General features: G+C 40.9%; 1 protein-coding gene across 1 annotated transcript in view; it reads left to right on the top strand.

The window, feature by feature from the left end:
* The window catches only part of DNAH6 (dynein axonemal heavy chain 6), a 235511-nt gene that overhangs the window by 79730 nt on the left and 131783 nt on the right, over positions 1–23998 (top strand). Inside the window, exons 20-28 of the mRNA XM_059659291.1 lie at positions 356–475; positions 2549–2729; positions 5370–5466; positions 8416–8635; positions 10250–10414; positions 10499–10609; positions 18872–18997; positions 19083–19238; positions 19901–20062. Coding sequence (XP_059515274.1) covers positions 356–475; positions 2549–2729; positions 5370–5466; positions 8416–8635; positions 10250–10414; positions 10499–10609; positions 18872–18997; positions 19083–19238; positions 19901–20062 — 1338 coding nt within the window. The remainder of the gene's footprint in view (positions 1–355; positions 476–2548; positions 2730–5369; positions 5467–8415; positions 8636–10249; positions 10415–10498; positions 10610–18871; positions 18998–19082; positions 19239–19900; positions 20063–23998) is intronic.

The raw sequence follows: 23998 nt of genomic DNA, 5'->3' as shown, positions 1-23998 counted from the left end.
TGAGAAATAAAGGCCTGGATGACTAAAGAGTGTTAAGAAGGTGCCAAATACTTTAGAGTGAGAGAGAGAAGAGAGTTGAACCAAACCAAAACAAATGCCAATAATAATTACAGAAACAGCAAAGATTTGGCAATCAGACAACCTTTTATGGCATTTGAGAGGACATGATACTGGGTTGTAAGCCATAGCAAATAGGATATGGAGGGAAAGTGGATGGGGAGGTACCAATATGTCCGGCTAAGCTATTCGTTCAAGAAGCAAGATTTTAAATAGACTCTTGGGGCTAAATACCTGTAATTATATTTGAGAGCACAAGCACATGATGTTGCATCATTTTCTTCTTCTTTCTTTATAGGTCCTTCTTGATGACAGCACCATCAATATCAACACCATTGCCTCGTCACGTTATGTTGGGCCACTGAAAACTCGAGTGGATGAATGGCAGAAACAAGTTGCTTTATTTAATCAAACACTGGTGAGTAAGGATAAGTTCAGTTCAGGGTCTCAGAGAACTGGAGGGTCACTGAACCTTAGAAATCATTTGTTCAGTCACTTAAATAAGACATCATTTAGATGTAATATTTCATTGATGACATCTTATTATGTTCAGAATGTAAGGAAAATTCAAATCTGTTGGAGCCCTTCTTTCCAAGATTATCCTACCACCCTTGTATTAGTCATTATTGCTATGAAACAAAATACCACACACTCAGTGGCATAAAATAATATGCATTTATTATTGCCTAGTTTCTGTGGGTCAGTAGTTCGGGTGTGGCTTAACTGGGTCTCCTAGTTTGGACTTCACAAGAGTTCAGTGAAGCTGTGGTCCCGGCCTGGGTTCTCATCACCGGTTCAACTAAGAAAGGATACACTTTCAAGCTCACTCGGGTTGCTGGCAGAAATGATTTCCTTGCAACTCTGGGATTAAGGGCCTCAGTGTCTTGCTAGCTGTGCTCTGGAGGCCATCCTCAGATCCTTCCTGTTGCCCTGGGTTTTTTTCTATGTGCACTTTCCCCAGCATGATGACTCGCTTCATCAATCTAGCAAGGTAGAGAAAGACCCCCAGCAAGATGAATACACACATAACTGTGCGCATCCTGGTACCTTTGCCATGTTCTCCGTGGCTGTAGGCAAGCACCCAGCACTCAAGGTCAGAGGATCACACAAGGTTGTGAACAACAGATCTTGGGGGCCACCTTCAGAGTCTGGCCACAATAACCGCCTAGTTGTAGAAAAACACTGTTGCTTGAAGACTCCTTGATACCTTTTCTTGTGGCACACACCTCCCTTTTATTTGATTCTACTTCAGATCATCCCACCGCAAAACAGAAAACTCACCCACACTGATTGCACTTTGTTCCCATACCATCCCTTTCTTATACTTCAGCTTTTTAGCTTGATTTAATTGCGTTTAGGTTTCTATATATGTATTCTAAGATGAAGAATTATCCGTGAAATCATAAAGCCACTGGTAGGGGGGAAAAACCACAATTTTTTCCAACTTTGTTTCATAGAGATCTTCCTCAGGAGTTCACCCTCTTCAGTGAACACTTTATACTCTGACCTGTGTCTAGCCTTCTTGTACTGATGGCTGAGCCCTCTGAAGGGAGGGGCTATAGATCAGCATAAAGGACATGTTCCCATAGAGGATCCTTAAAAGAATCTAATGCTGACTATTGGGGCTCCTCCAGAGATTAGAAAGTGTGAGACCTGAGATAAACCAGGAAGTAGTTTTACCATTAGGTCTTACATGTAACCCCCAAATCTTGAGTAAGAAGTGAGAAACCTTTTCATGGATCTTGGGCAAGAGGCACAGAGAAGGGTGAGGTCTATAGACTTTAGTTCTGACATTGCATTTCTGGTGTCTTTGATTAACAGTGATTGTCTCTATGAGGAAAGCAATGAGTCATGCTCTTCTTCTTCCCATTCTTCTGTATCTGCCACATTCTGTCATTAGCAGGTTTTACTTTATTGATTGAAGAAAATGAATCATATGTTTCTTTTTTTAAAAGAAAGGGGGGGGAGAGAATATACACATAATTGAGAAACATTTTTTATAATCCTTTCTATACAGGGTGAGGCAAAAGTAGGGTTATAGTTGTTCATGTGGAAAAATAATACAATAATTAATAGAGAATAATACAAGAAGAAACGATGTTTCACATGTTCATGACTGTAAACCTCCCTTCATTGCAGCCTGTATTCAGAACTAGTCACTAACCTTTCCACTTCCCAACCCTTCAGGTTTCTTTAAATAAGCATCTTGCCACTACTCCCCACCCCCAAATGTCTCCTTTGGGGATTTTAACCCTTCTCTGGGTCCATCCTAGCGACCACACAGTAGACTCATTATAACTATTCAGTAGAAAATGGGTTGAAATTGGGGTGAGGCCAGTCTTGAACTCTGTAAGACGTTTCATTTCAGCAGACCCAGAAGAAGCCCCCAAAAGGAAAACGATACAGTGAGTCTCCACATAATTATTTTTAATGTGGCTGAATGTTGTTAATTGGGGGTTAAAATTTGACCATGCCTATATTTTCCTCCCAGGAAGAGTGGCTGAACTGCCAGAGAAACTGGTTGTACCTGGAAAGTATTTTTAATGCTCCAGATATTCAGAGGCAATTGCCTGCAGAGTCCAAGATGTTCCTTCAGGTGGATAAGTCATGGAAAGAGATCATGAGGAAGGTGAACCGGTTGCCTAACGCTCTTCGAGCGGCTACTCAACCAGGTATAGAACAAAAATTTAAAGACGAACAAAAGACTTTGCCATCATCTAAAACGTTTATCATCCATGAGAGACTAATAATATGCAGTGCACTCAACCCTTAATTCTAGTCAGCACTGATGACCAGGAGTAGTTGTAATACACTGGGCGCTCTTGCGACGTGGATTGAACACTATTATCTTGCTAGCTTTTGCTCCCTTTATAATTTGGGAACACTGCCGCCATGTCAGTCATGCTTCCATTACACCATTTTGATTACAAGACATAACAGTGAACCCCTCCCCCAATGCCCCATTCTGCTAAAGCCCTCACAAAGTTGTAACCATAAAAATGTCCATAACGTATTTTTTTAATCCTCACCCGAGGATATGTTCTCAGTGATTTCAGAGAGAAAGGAGGGAGAAAGAGAGAGAGGGAGGGAGGAAAGGAAGCAGATGGGGGCGGGGGGAGAGATCAGGGGAGAGAAAGAGAAACATCAATGGGAGAGAGAAACATCAACCAGTTGCCTTCTGCACATGCCCTGACCAGGGATCGAACCCAAAACTTGGGTATGTTCCCTGACTGGCAATCAAACCCACAACCCTTCAGTGTACAGGACGACACTCCAACCAGCTGAACTACACTGGCCAGGGCTCCATAACGTCCTTTTAATCAACTCATTAAAACCAGTTAAAAACATTACCACCGGTTGTAATTCAAATGTCAACATTGGAAATGTGTTTTACTAAGTTCCGTTTTCTAGGGATGTGGCATCAAACTCTTTACAGCATAACCGTGGTTATTGCACTTCGTGATTTGTATCCAAGCCTCAGCAAGCTCGTTTATTCTGCAAATGGCAGCAGATAACCTATCCTGGTAAACACCCGCAGCAGCTGCCCTGCCATTGGCAGCCTGTGGGGCTATGCTTTTTGTCTAAAGACTCTTACCATAAAATAGAAGCCGACAGGAAAAAGCTGTGTGGCAGGATAGAACTGAAAACTTTAAAACTTCGGGGCTTCTGGAGGCTGCTCACATTCCTTGGCCCCAGGTCCCCTTCTAGCCAGAAATCGCATCGCTCCAGCTTCTGATCTTCTCATCTCGGCTCCTTCTCTGCCTCTGACCCTCCTGCCTTCCCTCTGATAAGGACCCCTGTGATTACATTGGGTCCACAGGATGATCCACAATACTCTCCCATCCCACAATCCTTCATTTAAAGAGCTGCCAAGTTCCTTTTTCCACATCAACTAGCATACCCTCAGGCTCTGGGGATGGGACATGGAAATCCCTGAAAGACTTCAGCTCTGCCTACCACATCCACTTAATGTGCATATTCACACCTTTTGCTGCAGAAATATTAATGTGTTTGATTAGAATGCTGCCCCAGTTCTTACTAGACTTATGATACAGCTTTTGAAATTAAAAAAAAAAAATCTGATTCCAAAATACATCTAGTCCTAGGGATTTCGGATAAAGAAACCTGTATATATCATTTCAGGTGATGATAAAGCTATGAAGAAAAATTAAGCAAGGTAAAGGGGCTAGAGTAGCCGAGAGAGAGAGAGAGAGAGAGAAAAGAAGAAGAAGAAGAAGAAGAAGAAGAAGAAGAAGAAGAAGAAGAAGAAGAAGAAGAAGAAGAAGAGGAGGAGGAGGAGGAGGAGGAGGAGGAGGAGGAGGAGGAGGAGGAGGAGGAGGAGGAGGAGGAGGAGGAGGAGGAGGAGGAGGAGGAAGAGGAGGAGGAAGAAGAAGAAGAAGAGGAGGAGGAAGAGGAGGAGGAGGAAGAGGAGGAGGAGGAGGAGGAGGAGGAAGAGGAGGAGGAGGAGGAGGAGGAGGGGGAGGAGGAGGAGGAGGAGGAGGAGGAGGAGGGGGAGGAGGGAGGAGGAGAAAGAAGGCTTTTTTGATAAAGTGATTTCTGAGCAGAAACCTGTAAGAATGAGGGAATGAAATAAGTATGTGCATCTGAGGGAGTATCGTTAAAGGCAGAGAGAAGAACAAAGGCACTTGGTATGCACAAATATTAGAAAGGAAGTCACTGTGGGTTGGGATTGTGTGCACAAGGAGAAGGGCTTAGAAGGTAAGTCCAGAGAGGTGAGCTTGGGTGGGAGCTTGAGGGTTGGATTGGGTCATTGATCACATCCTTTGGGATCATGGAAAAGACTGGGTTTGATTCTTGGGTGGGCGGTTAAGCCAAGCACTGTGATAGGTACCAAACCATCAAAGTTAAGTAAGACATGAATCTTGCTCCTTAAGTTGCTAGAGTTTAGTGACAAAGAAGTAGGATCCCATTGCCACAATTCAGCATCTAAAGATGGCAGAGAAAACAGAAGACATGAGTAAGAAAGTTCAGAGAATGGCTGTTTTTGGAGGGTTAAGAACACAACAGTTTGGCTTTGGTTCATGCACCCTCAGCCCCTCAAAAGGGAGGAGTGCCAGCTAAAAATGTTTCAAATTAAATTCTGTTCAATTATGGTAAATATTAAGGTTAATGTTGATTTCATTAATACTTTACATTCTTAGCCAACCCCACAAATTTTAATTTATTTTATATTGTTTTTACCAAATAAAACCAAAGCTTTAAAATGTTATCATATTTTATTTCCCCTTAAAATTATATTCTCTATTTGTCTTAACACAATTTTACCAATAACTTTGTTTTTCGATGAACAGGACTCCTGGAGACATTTCAAAATAATAATGCATTACTTGACCAAATTCAGAAGTGTCTAGAGGCATATTTAGAATCAAAAAGAGTTATCTTTCCCAGGTAAGTTTATAAGCAACCTATGATATTTTTTAGTAGTTAAGGCTATCCATTAGTTTAGAAGGATGTACTTAAAAACAAGCCACAACCTCAAAACATCAGGGAATCAGAGAGGGAAATGAGATAAAGATGTATGATAATGGCAGGCCAGCTAATATCTTGATCAGGGAGTGTAACTCTCAAGGGAGGTGCAAGTTTGGGAAAGGCTTAAGTGGGTAACAACCCAAGGTGCAGGAAGTATTCTTGATGGCAGCATTACTTCACTGTTGGGTGTATTACGTGTCTGCCCACGGTCCATGTGTCCACAGATGTGGATGTGAAAAGTTAGAGACCTGTGGTGCCTGAACAGGTTTCTTTAAGTTAATTGGTGGCCTAACAATGTCACTGTAGAAGTTGTCTAAGGGATTATTTCACAAATTCCAAATGATTTTTTTTTACTCATCTTTGCATTCTAAAAACATACCAAATGTGCCCTAACTGGTTTGGCTCAATGGATAGAGCGTGGCCTGAGGACTAAAGGGTCCCAGGTTTGATTCCAGTCAAGGGCATGTACCTTGGTTGTGGGCACATCCCTCTATGGAGTGTGCAGGAGGCAGCTGTTTGATGTTTCTCTCTCATTGATGTTTCTAATTCTCTATCCCTCTCCCTTCCTCTCTGTAAAAAAAACAATAAAATATATATTTTTAAAAATAAATAAAACATAACGAATGTTATGCTCAGTGCTGAAGAGACAAAGAAGAAAAGGCCATATCACTGCCCTAATGGAGCTCATGGTTAACAGTTGGACAGTCATGGCCATAGAGCAGCGGTTCTCAACCTGTGGGTCGCGACCCCTTTGGCAGTCGAACGACCCTTTCACAGGAGTCGCCTAAGACCATCCTGCGTATCAGATATTTACATTACGATTCATAATAGTAGCAACATTACAGTTATGAAGTAGCAACGAAAATAATTTTATGGTTGGGTCACAACATGAGGAACTGTATTTAAAGGGCCAGAAGGTTGAGAACCACTGCCATAGACCATTATGATATAGTTATATAAGACCAGAGTATGATTACTTGATTGTAGCAAAAGCTCCCGACTGCAGCCAGTGGGGCACATTGTACCACAATGCAGAGAACATTAGCAACGTGGTTCATCTTTCATGGGTTTTCCCTGTTTGCTGTTGAGGAATAGGAGTAAAGCTCTGTTCTAGACAACCCCTGAAGCAGCCGGGGTTTGGTGATTATCTGGGTTTCTTGGTGGAGAGGGATTGTTGCCGAGTACCAAGAAGGCTATGTGTGTGCAGAGGAAATGCAAGATCCAAAGATTTGGTTGAATATTAACAGAAATAGTTGGGCTTTAAAGAATCTTACTAAATCTTACTGAAATCTTACACAAATCTTACTAAAATGTCATTTAAGCAAAACGGAAACAGATGGAAGAGTTTGAGGTTCGGAATGTGCCTTTTGTCTATTTCACTCTTAAATCAGTAGTTCCCCACCTGGATCAAAGATATTTTTTATGTTTAAAGAAACAGCTTATGATATGTAAATAAACCCAGGCACAAATTTACTGATGAAAATATTGAGACCCAAAAAGCATCAGCTCTCTTTCTTCCTTTTGTTTAGAATTACACCAACAAGGTGTGTAATGTTTGTTATGTCAGGAGGCTCTGTGAGGCATTGATTTCACTCTAAAAACCTTATGGAAGCTCTGCATGAGCCATGGACCATATTAGGTCTTGGAGACGCAAGATGAATGCAATGCTGTTCCTGCTCTCACAGTCCAAGCTTTACAGCTATCTGTTTCTTCAGTTAAAAACAAGACTTGGGGACAATTTAATTATGAATGTATGTGTTATGTTAAAGAAGCAGGACTAATAGAGTGCAACCAGAAGCATCTTTATTTGTAACTATTAACTGCCTCTGCATTCCCTGCCAGGGACTAGTTTCTTCCTGCCCCTCCAGACGAAATCTTGATAAAGCATCATGAATTTCCTGGTCTTTCTCAGATAATAATATACAAAAAAAGACCTCTTGTCACCTTAACCCAATAAATGATCTGTAATAATCAAAACTCTCAACTCCTTTCAGAGTTAAAATGTCCTCCTTCATGTGCCACCCCCGTTGCAGGGAAGGTGTTAGAATGATGAGGATGTATGATGATCAACGTTCCCATTTTCTGATAATTTTCTGAGGTCTCCAGGGTGGAGCAGGGAAGGGAGGGGAGGCAAGGGGACAGGAGAAACCTGACTTGGTGGCACCCACCTGGTCCCCTCTCTCACCACGTGGGGCCTGTCTTGGACTCGTGGGATTCCCTCCAATCCTTAGGGATCCCTCTCGGGCAGCTTCCTTCACAGAAGCTAAAGTGTCTTCCCTGGCCAGGCTCTCCTCCCTCACCCTCATCCCTGGGCATCTAGACATGCACCCTCTCTAGTTCTTTTCCTAAGGTTTCTTTATGCCTCCAAATGGCCCTGTTGGACAAGTTCTGAGAAAATCCCATGCCTGGTCCACATGCATTTATTCACAGACCCAAATAAAGTTCCTGTGACCACCCATCCATCCATCCAACAAATGATGTCCTGACTACCAGGTGTGTGTGAGGTACTAGGCTAGGTCCTAGGGGAAACAATATATCTTCACTGTAGAAGCTCAAAGACAAGTAGCAAAGGCATGTGAACAAATCAGTGTAACAGCAAGAGCCTGCATTTTTTACAATTTTTATGAAAACTCTCTATCTTTTACTTACCGGGTACTAATTCTAGATGTTTGAGGTGCATCTGCACTAACAGGCACCACAGCTGTATTTAGAGACATGCGGCATCTCTAGAATCCCAAGACCAGTGGGCTTGGGGGTCCAGGACATCCGTGGATGAGGAAGAGATGTGGCTGAGGGATTTATTTTGTGTGTCTACATAAGGCTTTGCTTCACCTTCAAGTTACATTTTAAGTATTTTCTTTCATCCAGATTTTACTTCTTGTCAAATGATGAGCTTCTGGAGATTTTGGCCCAAACACGAAATCCCCAGGCTGTGCAGCCGCACTTAAGGAAATGCTTCGACTCCATCTCAAGGCTCGAGTTTGCTATCCTGACTCCTACTGAAGGGAAAATTCCCCCTGTGGAGGGAGAGCCAGAAAAGGTGTACACTAATGACATTTTAGCAATGCTGTCTCCAGAGGGAGAAAAAGTAAGGGGCTTTTTGTTGGTAATTCTTGTTTTTAAACATCTTTAGTGTTGAAAGTATTACAAATGTCCCCTTCACCTCCCCCCCCCCCCCTGCCATTGTCTCCCTCCACCCCTCACCTACCCACTCCCATCCCAGGCCTACCTCACAATTTTCTCTGTTCATGGGTTATGCATATATGCATATAAGTTCTTTGGTTAATCTCCCCCCACCCCCACCCTTTCCTCTGAGATTCATCAGTCTGTTCCATGCGTCCATGTCTCTGGATCTATTTTGTTCATCGTTTTATTTTGTACATAGATCATGTGATACTTGCCTTTCTCAGGCTGGCCTATTTCTCTTAGTGTAATACTCTTCGGGTCCCAATAGGAAAACTTTGTTACTCTTTCAGGGTTGAGGGTAGAGGTTTGTTCATTGTCACTCTAAACATCCATCAAGTGCTCCTGCTACTGGGACTCTGCTGGCTCAGCAGTTTCAGGGGTCACCAAGCTAAACTCTTGCCCTCGGAGCTCTCTCGTGGAGTCATAGTCAAACAGACTTTGCAAAGCAGCTCAGTAAGTGCAGTAGCAGAGGCACGTGCTCTGTTCTTGGGAACAGAGTGGAGAAAGGCGAGCTGTGTCTTACAAGAGGCACAAGAGTAGACGGGTTAAGAGCACCGGTTCTACTGCCATGCCTGGATTCAAGATTAATGGGATACGGAAGACTTTCAAGTATTACTATATGTCAGCTACTTAGAGCAGTACCCAGTGGGGGCTCTGAAAGTGTTAGTTCTCATTGTTAGCAGTGGTGTCTCCAGGGCCTGCACAGGGCCGGACGTGTGGTAAACACCAAGCAAGTGAATGTAGTAGCAGACGGTGGAGAACCAAGTGACTTCTAACACACACACACACACACACACACACTTGCATACACAAGCAGAGACAGCCAAGGAAGAGGGAGCGGAACCATGGGAGGGGGAGCATTCCATACAGAGGAACTGAGCAGGGAAATGCTGAGGATTCCAGTTCAGTTAGAGCACAGTAGTGTCTCTACGGGAGTGAAGGAGCCTGTAAACACTTTACTTGTCCTGAGTTGATCTTCTTGCAAAAGAATTTGCTCATCCCTAGTGCAGAAGAAGGCAGAAGAAGAAAGAAGGGAGGAGGACCATGGCTAGGATCCAGGAGAAACATGAAATTTAAAGGGAGGGTTGACAAAGAAGGACAGAATAGGAGACCCAGACAAACAGTCACATCATTGGAAATTCAAGATATAAATATGAAAAGGATGGAAAATTGTCAATTGGAGTTGACTGCTGGGAGAACATTGCCAACCTTAGTGACCTTAACAGGTTGGAGGAGTGGTTGGGACCAACGATTAGATGGCAGCAAACAGGAAAAGAAAGTGAAGGAATGTATGTAGTGCGTGTAGATAGACTCCTCTAGCAGGGAGTTGGTTCCCAAGGGGAGCAGTAAAATAAAGGAATAAGTGGAGAGGGCAAAGAGAGGGACAGGGTGGGACAGCAATAGAAAGATCCAGTATTTGTGGTCAGGCTTCGGTGTTGCCATGGCTCAGCACGGAGGACGGACAGCCTACAAGTCCCACGTGAGCCATACAATTGTTGCTCTGATTATCTTCTAGGTTAGACTGGGAAAAGGTCTCAAGGCCCGAGGCAACGTGGAGGAATGGCTGGGTAAAGTGGAAGAAGCCATGTTCACGTCTTTGCGCCGCCTGTGCAAAGCTGCCATCGCCGACTATCAGGTGAAACCGAGGACAGAATGGGTGATAGCTGACCACGCTTCTCAAGTAAGTGACGCTCCTTACGTTTCCAGCTCTGACTCCCTTGTGGGTGACATGCCTCACGCGCTCAAGGAAGATGTTTCCATGCAGGTGATCCTGACCATTTCTCAAATCGTTTGGTGCCGCGATTTGACTGAGTGTTTGGAAACAGATGAAGATCGTCTAGAGGCCCTGGAAGCTTTTGAAAAAGTCAACTTTGAGGTGAGATTTTTTAACAGGGTGACACTGACCATGCTATGCAAGATGGTCTCGGTGGCTTTTATTGGCACGGTTAAAACAAATTCCCTTTCTTTCACAGAATTAATGCTCTGACGTGATTTCCAGGGCTTTGGGGTTCTCCCTAAAACCATTTATGTTCCAGTTTTCTTAGGGCCACTGCCTTGGTGTTTGTGTATCATTTTATATGAATACTTAATAAAAATAGAAAAAGACAATTCAAGAGGAAAATGTCAGGATTATAATTTTTGCATCCTTTAAGGAGAGGTTGTATTTACTGGGTCCTAATATCTCTCACAGATGTTTATTCAATCTAGGGAAACACCAGGATTTCTGCCATTTCTATTCTTAGGCTCAAGATGTGCTTTAGAACCCTCTCACAATTATCAATAACACAAATAAGGGAATGACTCTAAATGCAATTCTACAAGAATTTTCAAGCTACAGTTGGGAACTGCCATTTTGCAGCTCTGCCTAATCTTTCACTCCAAATTCAGTTCTACTTCCAAGCAATGTTTCATTTTTAAATAATCACTCTTAAAACAGAAAGAGGAGAGAGGATCCTCAGCAGACTTGATGGTCCTCAATAGTATTTCAGGTCAAAGAGCCCAGAGAAGAGAGTGGACTCCCTAAGGGAAGTCCTGTTGACTTCTGTGTGGAGGGAGGTCCCTGCTTCTGGTTTATGGAAAACTCAGCCCAGCAGTTCAAGGCCTTCAGGACTGAAAAATGTCAGTTGCTCTTCTTTGGAAAAGGTTTAGCCATGTAGGTGACAATCAGGAGTTCAATCTATCAAAAACGCTTTTATTTAATCAATCTGCGGCCTACTTAAAATGCTCATATTTTCTGATAAATCAGAGGAAGCACTACTCCCAAAATGAGGCATACTACCTTAATCTCACTTAATTTGTAGGGAAAACCCATCTCCTCTAGTGACATCACCACATCATGGTTAAGAGCATGGGCTTTTCTGAGGCAAATGTCTACTCGAATCTCATTTTTGCCACTCCTTAACTGTGTGATTGCCATCAAGTTACTCACCCTCTTTGACCTTGTTTCCTCTCATGGAAAATGGGGGTAAAGATAATATATACTTTATAGAAGTGTTATAGGAATAAAATAAGTTAAACTATTGTCCTGTTTGGTCACAGAATTATCGGTTCTTATTTTTAATTTAATTTTATTATTTTTTAAATTTATTTATTGTGTAAAGTTTTACATATCTCCTTTTTCCCTCACTTGACCACCGCCCCAAGCCATTCCCACCGTGGGCAAGCCGCTACTGCTTCAGTGTCTATGTCCATTGGTTATGCTAATAAGCATGCATACAAGTCCTTTGGTTGATCTCTAAACAGCCCCCTCCCCCCACCTCCCCTGTCATTTGTCTCTGGATCTATTCTTGTTCATCAAATTATGTTGATTATTATATCCCACATATGAGTGAGATCATGTGATATTTGTCTTTCTCCAACTGGCTTATTTCACTTAGCATAATGCTCTCCAGTTCTATCCATGCTGTTGCAAATGGTAAAAGTTCCCTCTTTTTTATAGCGGCGTAATATTCCATTGTGTAGATGTACCACCAGTTTTTAATCCACTCATCTGCTGATGGGCACTTAGGTTGGTTCCAAATCTTAGCTATTGTAAATTGTGCTGCTATGAACATAGGGGTGCATATGTCCTTTCTGATTGGTGTTTCTGATTTCTTGGGATATAGTCCTAGAAGTAGTATTACTGGGTCAAATGGCAGTCCCATTTTTAATTTTTTGAAGACACTCCATACTGTCTTCCACAATGGCTGCACCAGTCTGCATTCCCACCAGCAGCAGTGCACTAGGGTTCCTTTTTCTCCACATCCTTACCAGCATTTGTCATTTGTTGATTTGTTGATGATAGCCATTCTGACAGGGTGAGTGATATCTCATTGTCATTTTGATTTGTATCTCTTGGATGATTAGTGACTTTGAGCATGTTTTCATATGTCTCTCAGCCTTCTGTATGTCCTCTTTCGAAAAGTGTCTATTTAGGTCCTTTGCCCATTTTTTGATTGGATCGTTTATCTTCCTTTTGTTAAGTTGTATGAGTTCTCTTTGAATTTTGGAGCTTAAACCCTTATCTGAAATAGCATTGGCAAATATGTTCTCCCATTCAGTGGACTTTCTTGTTGTTTTGTTGATGATTTCTTTTCCTATGCAGAAGCTTTTTATTTTGATTTCTTTATTTTCTACTTAGTCTCCATTGCCCTATGAGCTGTGTCTATAAAGATAGTGCTACAAAATATGTCTGCTATTTTGCTGCCTATGGAGTCTTGTAGGATTTTTGTGATTTCCTGTCTTACATTTAAGTCCTTTAGCCATTTTGAATTTGTTTTTGTGTATGGTGTAAGTTGGTGATCTAGTTTCTTTCTTTTTTTTTTTTTTTTTTTTTTTGCATGTATCTGACCAAATTTCCCAACACCATTTATTGAAGAGACTGTCTTGACTTCATTGTATGCTCTTGCCTCCTTTGCCAAATATTAATTGAGCATAATGGCTTGGGTCAATTCCTGGGTTCTCTGTTCAGTTCCATTGGTCTATATGTCTGTTCTTATGCCAGTACCAGGCAGTTTTGAGAACTGTGGCTTGGTGATATAGCTGGATATCTGGTATTGTGATCTCTCCTACATTGTTCTTCTTTCTCAGGATTTCTCTGGCTATTCGGGGTCTTTTTTTTTATTCCAGATGAATTTTTGGAGAGTTTTTTCTAGATCTTTGAAGTATGCCATTGGTATTTTAATGGGGATTGCATTGAATCTATAGATTGCTTTGGGTAGTGTGGACATTTTAATGATGTTGATTCTACTAATCCATGAACATGGTATGTTCTTCCCTTTGTTTATGTCTTCCTCTATCTCTTTTTTCAATGTCCTGTAGTTTTCCAAGTACAGGTCTTTTGCCTCCTTAGTTAAGTTTATTCCTAGGTATCTTAATTTTTTGTGTGTGCAATGGTAAATGGGATTGTTTTTCTCGTTTCTCTTTCTGTGAGTTCATTATTGGTGTATAAAAAGGCCATAGATTTCTGGGTGTTAATTTTGTATCCTGCTACATTGCCAAATTCATTTATTAGGTCTAGTAGTTTTTTGATGGAGTCTTTGGGGTTTTGTATGTATAGTATCATGTCATCTGCAAATAAGGGCATTTTTACTTCTTCTTTTCCAATTTGGATGCCTTTTATTTCTTCTTCTTGTCTCATCGCTATGGCTAGCACTTCTAGTACTATATCGAACAGGAGTGGTGAAAGAGGGCATCCCTGTCTTGTTCCTATTCTCAGGGAAAATGAGTTTAGTTTTTGCCCATTGAGTATGATGTTGGCTGTAGGTTTGTCATATAAGGCTTTTATTATGTTGAGCTATGATCTCTCTATTTCCACGTTGCTGAGAGTTTTTATCTAGAAAGGATGTTGGATTTTGTCAAATGCTTTTTCTGCATCAATTGATATGATTATGTGATTTTTGTCTCTCAATCTATACTAATAAAAGGGTAATATGCTAATTAGACTGGACGTCTTCTGGACAAGCTATGGTGGCAGAGGCTGAGGCAGAGGTGGTTAAGGGTGATCAGGCCAGCAGGGAAGAGCAGTTAGGAGCAATCAGGCAGGCAGGCAGAAGTGGTTAGGGGTGATTGGCAGGCCGGCAGAGGTGGTGAGGGGCAATCAAGCAGGCAGGAAGAAGGGTTAGGGGCAATCAGGCAGGCAGGCAGAGGCAGTTAGGGGTAATCAGGCAGGCAGGGGAGCAGTTAGGGGCATCAGGCAGGCAGGTAGATTGATTAGGGGTGATCAGGCAGGCAGGCAGGTGAGCGGTTATGAGCCAGCAATCCTGGATTGCAAGAGGGATCAGGCCTAAACCGGCAGTTGGACATTCCCCGAGGGGTCCCAGATTGGAGAGGGTACAGGTCGGGCTAGGACCCCCCCAACCCCTGTGCACAAATTTCATGCACCAGGCCTCTGGTTTATGTGATGTATCATATTTATTGATTTGCAGATACTGTACCATTCTTACATCCCCAGAATAAATCCCACTTGGTCATGGTGTATTATCTTTCTAATGTAATGCTGAATCAGATTTGCTAGAATTTTGTTGAGGATGTTAGCATCTATGTTCATCAAGTATATTGACCTGTAGTTCTCTTTTTTTGTCGTGTCTTTATCTGGTTTTGGAATTAGGGTAATGCTGGCTTCATAGAAAGAGCTTGGAAGTGTTGCTTCCTCTTGATTTTTTTGGAACAGTCTGAGGAGGATAGGTTTTAGTTCTTTGAATGCTTGGTAGAACTCCCCTGTAAAGCCATCCATACCAGGGCTTTTGTTTGCTGGAAGATTTTTGATCACTGCTTCAATTTCTTTGGTAGTTATCAGCCTATTCAGGTGTTTTTATTCCTCCTGATAGAGTTTTGGGGGCTTGTATTTTTCTAAGAATATGTCCATTTCATCTAGATTGTCCATTTTGTTGAACTAGAGTTGTTCATAGTATTTTTTCATAATCCTTTGTATTTCTGTGGGATCGGTTGTTACTTCACTTCTTTCATTTCTGATTTTGTTTATTTGCATCCCCTCTCTTTGCTTTTTGGTGAGCCTGGCTAGAGGTTCATCAATCTTGTTTATCCTTTCAAAGAACCAGCTCTTGGTTTTGTTGATATTTTGTATTGCTTTTTCTGGTCTCTGTCATTTATTTCTGCACGGATTTTTATTATTTCCTTCCTTCTGCTTACTCTGAGCTTTTCTTGTTGCTCTCTTTCTAATTCTTCAGAGTTAGATGGTTTATAACCAGTTTTTCTTGTTTTTTGAGGTAAGCCTGTAATGCTATGAACTTCCCTCTCAGGATTGCTTTCATTGTGTCCCAAAGATTTTGAATTGTTGTGTTTTCATTTTTGTTTGTTTCCAGGATGTTTTTTATTACCTCTTTGCTAACCCACTCCACTCATTGTTTAGTAGTATGCTATTCAGCCTCTGTGTGTTTGAATTTTTGTGATTTTTTTATTATAGTTGATTTCTACTTTTATGCCATTGTGATCTGAGAAGATGATTGATATAATTTTTATCTTCTTGAATTTGAAGAGATTTTGCCTGTGTCCCAATATGTGGTCTATCTTTGAAAATGACCATGTGAACTTGAGAAGAATGTATATTCTGCAGCTTTGGGGTGAAATGTTCTGAAGATGTCAATTAATTCCATCTGATTTAGTGAGTCATTTAGGGTTTATGTTTCTTTGCTGATTTTTTGTTTAGAAGATTTATCCAGTGGTGTAAGGGGTATTAAAGCCTCCTACTATGGTTGTATTGCTGTCAATCTCTCCATTGATATCCTACAGAAGTTTTTTTAATGTATTTGGGTGCTCCTGTATTGAGTGCATATATGTTTACCAGAGTTATACCTTCTTGTTGAATTGCTCCCTTTAGTATTATGAAGTGGCCTTCCTTATCTCTTGTTATGGCTTTCACTTTGAGGTCTAATTTTTCAGATATAAGTATTGCTACCCCAGCTTTTTTTTCATTTCCAGTCTCCTGAAAAACATTTTTCCACCCCTTCACCATCAATCTGTGTGAGTCCTTTGTTCTGGGGTGGTAACTCTGGTAAACATATATGCACCCAGTACAGGAGCACCCAAATACATAAAAAAAACTTCTGTAGGATATCAATGGAGAGATTTACAGCAATACAATAATAGTAGGGGACTTTAATACCCCTTACACCACTGGATAAATCCTCTAAACAAAAAAATCAGCAAAGAAACATCAATCCTAAATGACTCACTAAATCAGATGGAATTAATTGACATCTTCAGAACATTTCACCCCAAAGCTGCAGATATATGGGTCATGTTTTCTTATCCACTCAGCTACCCTATGTCTTTTGGTTGGGGCATTTAATCCATTTACATGTAAAGTTATTATTGATAGGTTACTTGCTTGTCACCATTTTTTATTCTTTGTGCCTGTGTTCCTTCTTCGCTTCCTATTTCTTCTTTTTACAGCAGTCCCTTTAGCATTTCTTGCATTGCTGGTTTGGTGGTAATAAACTCCCTTAGTCCTTTTTTGTCTGTGAAGCTCCTGATTTCACCCTCAACTTCGATTGATAGCCTTGCTGGGTACAGTATTCTTGGATTCAGACCCCTGCTTTGCATGATTCTGTATATTTCATTCCATTTCCTTCTGGCCTTATGTGTTTCTGTTGAGAAACCTGTCAATAGTCTGATGGGAGATCCCTTGTAGGTAACTTTCTGTCTCTCTCTGGCAGCCTTTAGGATGCTTACTTTGTCATTGGTGTTTGCCAGTTTAATGATAATGTGTGTTGGTGTCAGTCTTTTTGGGTTCAACTTGTTTGGGACTCTGAACTTCTTGAACTTGTGTGAGTTTTTTCTTCTTCCCAATATCAAGGAAGTTTTCTGTCATTTCTTCAAACAGGTTTTCTATTCCTTGCTCACTTTCCTCTCCTTCTGGGACCCCTATTATGCAGATGCTATTTCATTTCATGGTGTCCAAAAGCTCCCTTAGGCCAGTGATGGCGAACCTATGACATGCATGTCAGAGATGACACGCGAACTCATATTTTGGTTGATTTTTCTTTGTTAAATGGCATTTAAATATATAAAATAAATATCAAAATATAAGTCATTGTTTTTTACTATGGTTGCAAATATCAAAAAATTTTTATATGTGACAGAGCACCAGAGTTAAGTTAAAGTTTTTCAAAATGCTGACACGATGAGCTCAAAAGGTTCGCCATCACTGCCTTAGGCTCTCCTCCTGTTTTTAAGTTGTTTTTCCAGTTGCTGCTCTGCTTGGGTATTTTTTCCTACCTTGTTCTAGCTCACTGATGCAGTCCTCCACTTCTTTTAGTCTACTGTTGATACTTTCTATTGTGTTCTTTATTGCAATGATGTCATTTTTCATTTCTTCTTGGTTCTTCTTCATTTCCTCTTGGTTCTTACACATATTGTTGAATTTGTCTTCCAACATTTTCAGCGTCCTTATGACCATTGCTCTGAATTCTTTCTCTGACATATTGCTTGCCTCCATTTCGTTTACTTCCTTTTCCCATGATTCCTCCTTTTCTTTCATATGGGGGCTGTTTCTTTGTCTCCCCATGTTCACTCCTCTCAGGGTGTCTGGTTATGTAGCTCTCTCTCTCCTGCATTGACTTAAAGGCACAGAATACAACACGACAAGACACAACACACAGGGCACCATGCACAAATGTATTCATGATATCAACAACCCCAAAAACAGGTGGCCGCCAGAGAAAAGAAAATTAGGAGAGAGAAAAGAATGCAAAAATGATATTGAGAAAAGGAAAAAATGTAAAATATAAAAGAAAGAGAAGAAAAAAGAAGGGGGAAAAATATATGTATATGGAGAGAAAACTCCAAAAAACCAACAGCTAATCAAAAAAATGCAAACAACAAACACTCTGAGATGAATGCAAACAACAACTAATCCAAAAAATGCAAACAACAAACACCCAAACAATAAACACCCAGCTGAATCTGAGGAGGCAGGGCTCTCTCTAGGTGATCTCTGATCTTTCTGTCTATGGATTGCCTCACCAGCTGTGTTTATTTCACCAATTCCAGGTGAATGTTGTTCGATTCAGCTGTTCCTTCTATCTGCTCTGTGAGAAGGTGCAGGGCTCATCTGTGTACTTGGTGCTGCTTTGTCTCCCCCTAGACAAACTTTTTTTTAAGTGCCCATGGCTGGGGAGGCTAGAGTCTTGGTGTTCGTGGGTTTGCAGCTGAGGCAGCTGGTCCCTGGGCGATGTGGTTGTAGGATCCCAGGAGGTATCCGAGGTCTCCCCAGTTGAAGGTAAGGCTGGGCTTCCAATGACAGCCGCTCTCCCCTTCAAGATGGTATGGTCTCTGCAGCAGAGATGGCTGCTCCAGGAGAGATTTCAGCAGCAATAGAGGCTGCCCAGCCTGGAGAACCTGGTTCGCCAGTCCCCAACAGTCCTGTGGAATATAGCTATCCCTCACTCACAAATACAGACACTCCCTGCATGTCCACGCACTCTCCTTTCGCTCTCTCACTCACACACTATCTTGCAATCTGCTGTCCCATAGGCCGCCATCTTGGATCCATCTCGATTCTTAAACTTAGATAGTTTTGGCAAATGTTTACTCTGAATTTAACATATGTAAACTGATTTTTAAAAGTTCATTATGATAATTTCTCTTTTATTTTTTTGTTAATCCTCACCCAGATAATTTCTCTTTTAATTTTTAGAGATTAACTGACCTGGCTGCATTAGTTCGAGGCCATCTTTCTAAAATACACAGAAACATCGTAACTGCCTTAATTACTATTGATGTACATGCAAGAGACATTGTCACCGATCTTGTTCAAGCCCAGGTACCTGTTTCATTTGAGTAAAATAACATATTATTTTCTGAAATTAGTGCATCTAATATGCGTGTTGTTTTTATCACTTATGTAGGTAGAAGAAGTGGAGTCCTTTGACTGGCAGAGACAACTGCGCTATTATTGGGATATAGACGTAGATAACTGTGTGGCTAGAATGGCGCTCTCTCAATACACTTATGGCTATGAATATTTGGGTGCGTGCCCAAGATTAGTTATTACTCCTCTCACGGTAAGTTACTGATCACTTAGGTTAATGTTGAAACAAGAGTGCTTTATTTTATCAAAAACTAGAGGCCAAATGCACAAAATTCGTGTAAAGGGCTCGGCCCTCGCAGCCGCAGGGGCTGCTTCTGCCTCGGCCCAGACCACCTCAGCTTCGTCCGGAAGGTTGTCCGGTCTAATTAGCATATTATGCTTTTATTATTATAGATAGCCTGGAAAAGTTTTATCTAACATTAACTCTTGAAAGGATTTGCTCTTGACTACATCTTTGTGAAGCCAAGGTTTGCATTAATTCTGTGCCTGGATCTTTCGATATATTTCAATTTCTACAAAACCTTTCACAGAAAAGAATGACCTGCCTCCCATAGAAAGGGCAGGACTTATGATTTTGCGGCTAGAATCAGTTCCCTTCAATAATAACAGTTTATCGCTCTACCTGATGTGGCTCAGTGGATGGAGTGTCGGCCTGCGGACTGAAGGGTCCTGGGTTCGGTTCTGGTCTAGGGCACATGCCCGGGTGGTGGGCTTGATCGCCAGTGTGGGGTGTGGGGGAGCCAGCCAATCAATTATTCTCTCATCATTGATGTTTCTCTCTCCCTTCCTCTCTGAAATCAATAAAAATATATTAAAATAACAATAATAATAATAACAGTTTACCAATTTCTTTAGGATCGCTGCTACCTGTGCCTCATGGGGGCTTTGCAGCTCGACCTGGGAGGTGCCCCAGCTGGTCCTGCTGGCACTGGGAAAACCGAGACTACCAAGGACCTAGCAAAAGCTCTTGCCATCCAGTGTGTGGTCTTTAACTGTTCCGACGGTTTAGACTACAAGGTACGGTCCTGGCATCTGAACCCTCACATTAAGTGCTCCATGCAGCTTTCTCTACTTGCAACATGACATAACAAAAGAAGGAGAGAACAGAGTGATGGCAAGCAAGAGAAAATTAGTGGGCTAGGGATGGTTACAGTGGAATACATAGAGCAAAGGAGAAGCATCACCATCAGGCAGTCTGGGTGGTCCAGGTAGAAATCAAGGCCGGTGGGGGACTTGTCAAATGCTGGTAAAATTAAAAATGTACTCATGTCAGTAAGTAGAAAGAAGAAAGATGGGTACGTACACGATAAAACAGGGAAACCTAAGAACAAGGAATAAGCTTACAGGACGAGATGAGCTATTCAGAGAATTGTGTATTGAAAATGAAATACATAGGAGGTGAGAATTTATCATTAGATTTTTCCAGTACGGCAGTTGTTTTTGTCAGAGGCCCCCTTTACGCTCTTAAAAATTATTGAATTCTCATCAACTTTTGTTTATATATGTGGATTACATCTGTTGCTATTTATTATGTTAGAAATTAAAACTGACACATTTAAAATATTTATTTTAAAATAATGATAATAAATCTATTACATGTTAGCATAAACATATTATCTGTGAAAAATAACTATTTTCCCAAACAAAAAATTCAGGGAGAATAGTGACATTGTTTTATATTTTTGAAAATTTCTAATGTTTGGCATAATAGACGACAGCCGGATTCTCACGTCTACTGCTGCAGTCAGGCTGTTGAGATACGTTATTTTGGTTGAAATAGTTGAAGAAAATCTAACCTCACACAGAGATGTACCCAAAAAAGAAAGGGATATTTTAATAGTTCCAGATAATTGTTGATATTCTTCTTTGAAAACACACCAAAACTTGATAAGCAACAGTTTCTTGAAGATTATTTGCAATGTGAAAATTGAAGCCATATCAATGACTTTTTCATAATCTGTAGTCTTATGAGAAAATGAGAGTATAAAAAGGCAAATAAGATTTTAATATGACTATGAAAATACTTCTACCTTACAGATCCCCCTGAAAGGAACTCTGGGACTTATAGGGTTCCCCAGACAACACTTTGGGAACTGCTCTATTAGCATGTTCATTCCTAATTTGGAAAGTCACACCTCTTAAAAGGTCTAAAGCAGGGGTAGGGAACATCCAGCCCACGGGCCATATAAGGCCCTCGAAACCATTGGGTCTGGCCCTCCCAAGGCAGTAGGGGTGAGTTAATTGTTTGACTAAATATAGCAGGCTAATTTTTAAGTTGGCAATTTTGAATGGTCTGCAAATGATGTTATAAATATCTAGATGGCCCATCGCAGAAAAAAGGCTCCCCATCCATAGCCTAAAGCAGCCGTGGGCAAACTACGGCCCGCGGGCCGGATCCGGCCCGTTTGAAATGAATAAAACTAAAAAAAAAAAGACCGTACCCTTTTGTGTAATGATGTTTACTTTGAATTTATATTAGTTCACACAAACACTCCATCCATGCTTTTGTTCCGGCCCTCCGGTCCAGTTTAAGAACCCACTGTGGCCTTCGAGTCAAAAAGTTTGCCCACCCCTGGTCTAAAGGATCGTCAGAAAAAGACAATGGCCATCCTTGTCAATATTCCAGTCAAACATGTGGCAAGAGGAAGACTTCTCACTTGCCACCCCCACCTTACCCATACCATCGGGAGGGAGGTGGCAGGCACCTCCCCCAGAAGCAGAAACAAGAGAAGGACAAATCATCCATCAGTCTCCATGCAGAGGTGGCGGGCCGTTCGACGTGGCTTCCTTGGTGGGCTTTCAGAAAGCATACATGAAGGGAAAGAAAGGAGCTTCCAATATGCCTCCCATCTATTAACATTGAGTCTCCTTTCTTTAATTTTGTTTTGTTTTTTACTTTTATTTTTTATTGAGGTATAATTGACATACAACATTATGATAGTTTCAGGTGTGCAACAGAGTGATTCGATGTATTGCAAAATGGTGACCAAAGTCAGTGTAGTTAGCATTCATCACCAAATATGGTTACAGAATTTTTTCTTGTGATGAGAATTTTTAAGATCTACTTTTAAACAATGAGTCTTAAAACTAGAGGAACTTTCATGTCATGATTAATCAGCATGAAAAACAAAATAAAGGCTCTTTTTTTATATGTTAAAAGTAAGTGATTCCAAGCCCTGAGAGCCCACCTTGATCAAAAATGGTCTTTTTTTTTACCTCCCCGGAGTTCTGTGCTTACGTCAGCAAGTTCTGTCCTTACTTCAGCAAGTCATCAGCAGGTGTGATGCATACCACATAAAATCATTCTGATGAAGAAAAGTTTCATTCTCTTTGTCTTCTGTCGGTGCCACAGGTATTTGGTGTCATTGGTGATCTAGGCCGGGCCGTCCTTGTAACCACTTAGCTAGTTGTGGCCACTTCCCAACTCTGATGACCAGTATTATCGTGAGCTCTGACTTAGATAAACCAACAAACAAAACACCTTCTTGATAAAAACACTCAACATACTAGGAATAAAAGATAGCTCTTCTGTCTGAAAAAAAAAAAAGCATGTAAGAAAAACTCACAGCTAACATCTAATTATTGGTGAAAGACTGAGTGATTTCCACCTAAAATTAAGAACAAGACAAGAATGGCTTCTCTCCTCTTTTATTCAACATCATACTAGTGGCCCTAGGCAGGACACTAATCCCAGAAAATGAAATGAAAGGCATCTAGATTGGAAAGGAAGAAGTAAACTTGTCTCTTCTTATAAATAGCATGATCTTGTATTTTAAAAATCCTGAAGAATACACACACACAATTAAAACTACTAGTAAACAAATTTCAGAAAGATTGTAGGATACAAGACCAATATACAGAAATCAATTTAATTCTATGTAAAATAGCAACAAACAATCCAAAAAGAATATTAAGAAAACAATTCCATTAAAATAGCATCAAAAGAATGAATTACTTAGAACTATTTTTAACAAAAGATCAGACTTATACTCTGAAAACTAGAAAGATGTATAGCCCCTCAGTTATGGGAAAGACATCAGTAAAATATTAATATGTAAAACAGCACCTCCCCAAAGTATGTTACTTAGAATCCTACTACAGCATATGCAGAAAAACACACGAAAAATCTGTGTTCTGCTTCATTTCCCTTCTAGATTTTCACATCACAATGTAGCATGCTAACTATGTTATAAAGTCCCACAATTAGGAGGGAATCTGTTTAGCTTTATTTAATTCAGCAAACCCTAAATGTTTTTTTTAATTAAATCTTTATTGTTCACATTATTACATTAGTTACTCTTTTTTCCCACCATAACTCCCCTCCACCCAGTTCCTACCCCACCCTCCGCCCTCACTCCCCACCCACTGTCCTCATCCATAGGTGCACAATTATTGTCCAATCTCTTCCCTCACCTCCACACCCTTTTCCCCCCCAAGAATAGTCAGTCCATTCCCTTTCTATGTCCCTGATTCTATTACAATCACCAGTTCATACTGTTCATCAGATTATTTATTCACTTGATTTTTAGATTCACTTGTTGATAGATGTGTATTTGTTGTTCATAGTTTGTATCTTTACCTTTTTCTTCTTCTTCCTCTTCTTAAAGAATACCTTTCAGCATTTCATATAATACTGGTTTGGTGGTGATGAACTCCTTTAGCTTTTCCTTATCTGTGAAGCTTTTTATCTGGCCTTCACTTCTGAATGATAGCTTTGCTGGATAAAGTAATCTTGGTTGTAGGTTCTTGGTATTCATCACTTTGAATATTTCTTGCCACTCCCTTCTGGCCTGCAAAGTTTCTGTTGAGAAATCAGCTGACAGTCATATGGGTACTCCCTTGTAGGTAACTGATTTTCTTTCTCTTGCTGCTTTTAGGATTCTCTCTTTGTCTTTTGCCCTTGGCATTTTAATTATGATGTGTCTTGATGTGGTCCTCTTTGGATTCCTTTTG

The sequence above is a fragment of the Myotis daubentonii genome, chromosome 12 (genome assembly GCF_963259705.1).
Source record: "Myotis daubentonii chromosome 12, mMyoDau2.1, whole genome shotgun sequence".
Lineage (NCBI taxonomy): Eukaryota > Metazoa > Chordata > Mammalia > Chiroptera > Vespertilionidae > Myotis > Myotis daubentonii.
This window is presented reverse-complemented; position numbering and strand designations above follow the sequence as displayed.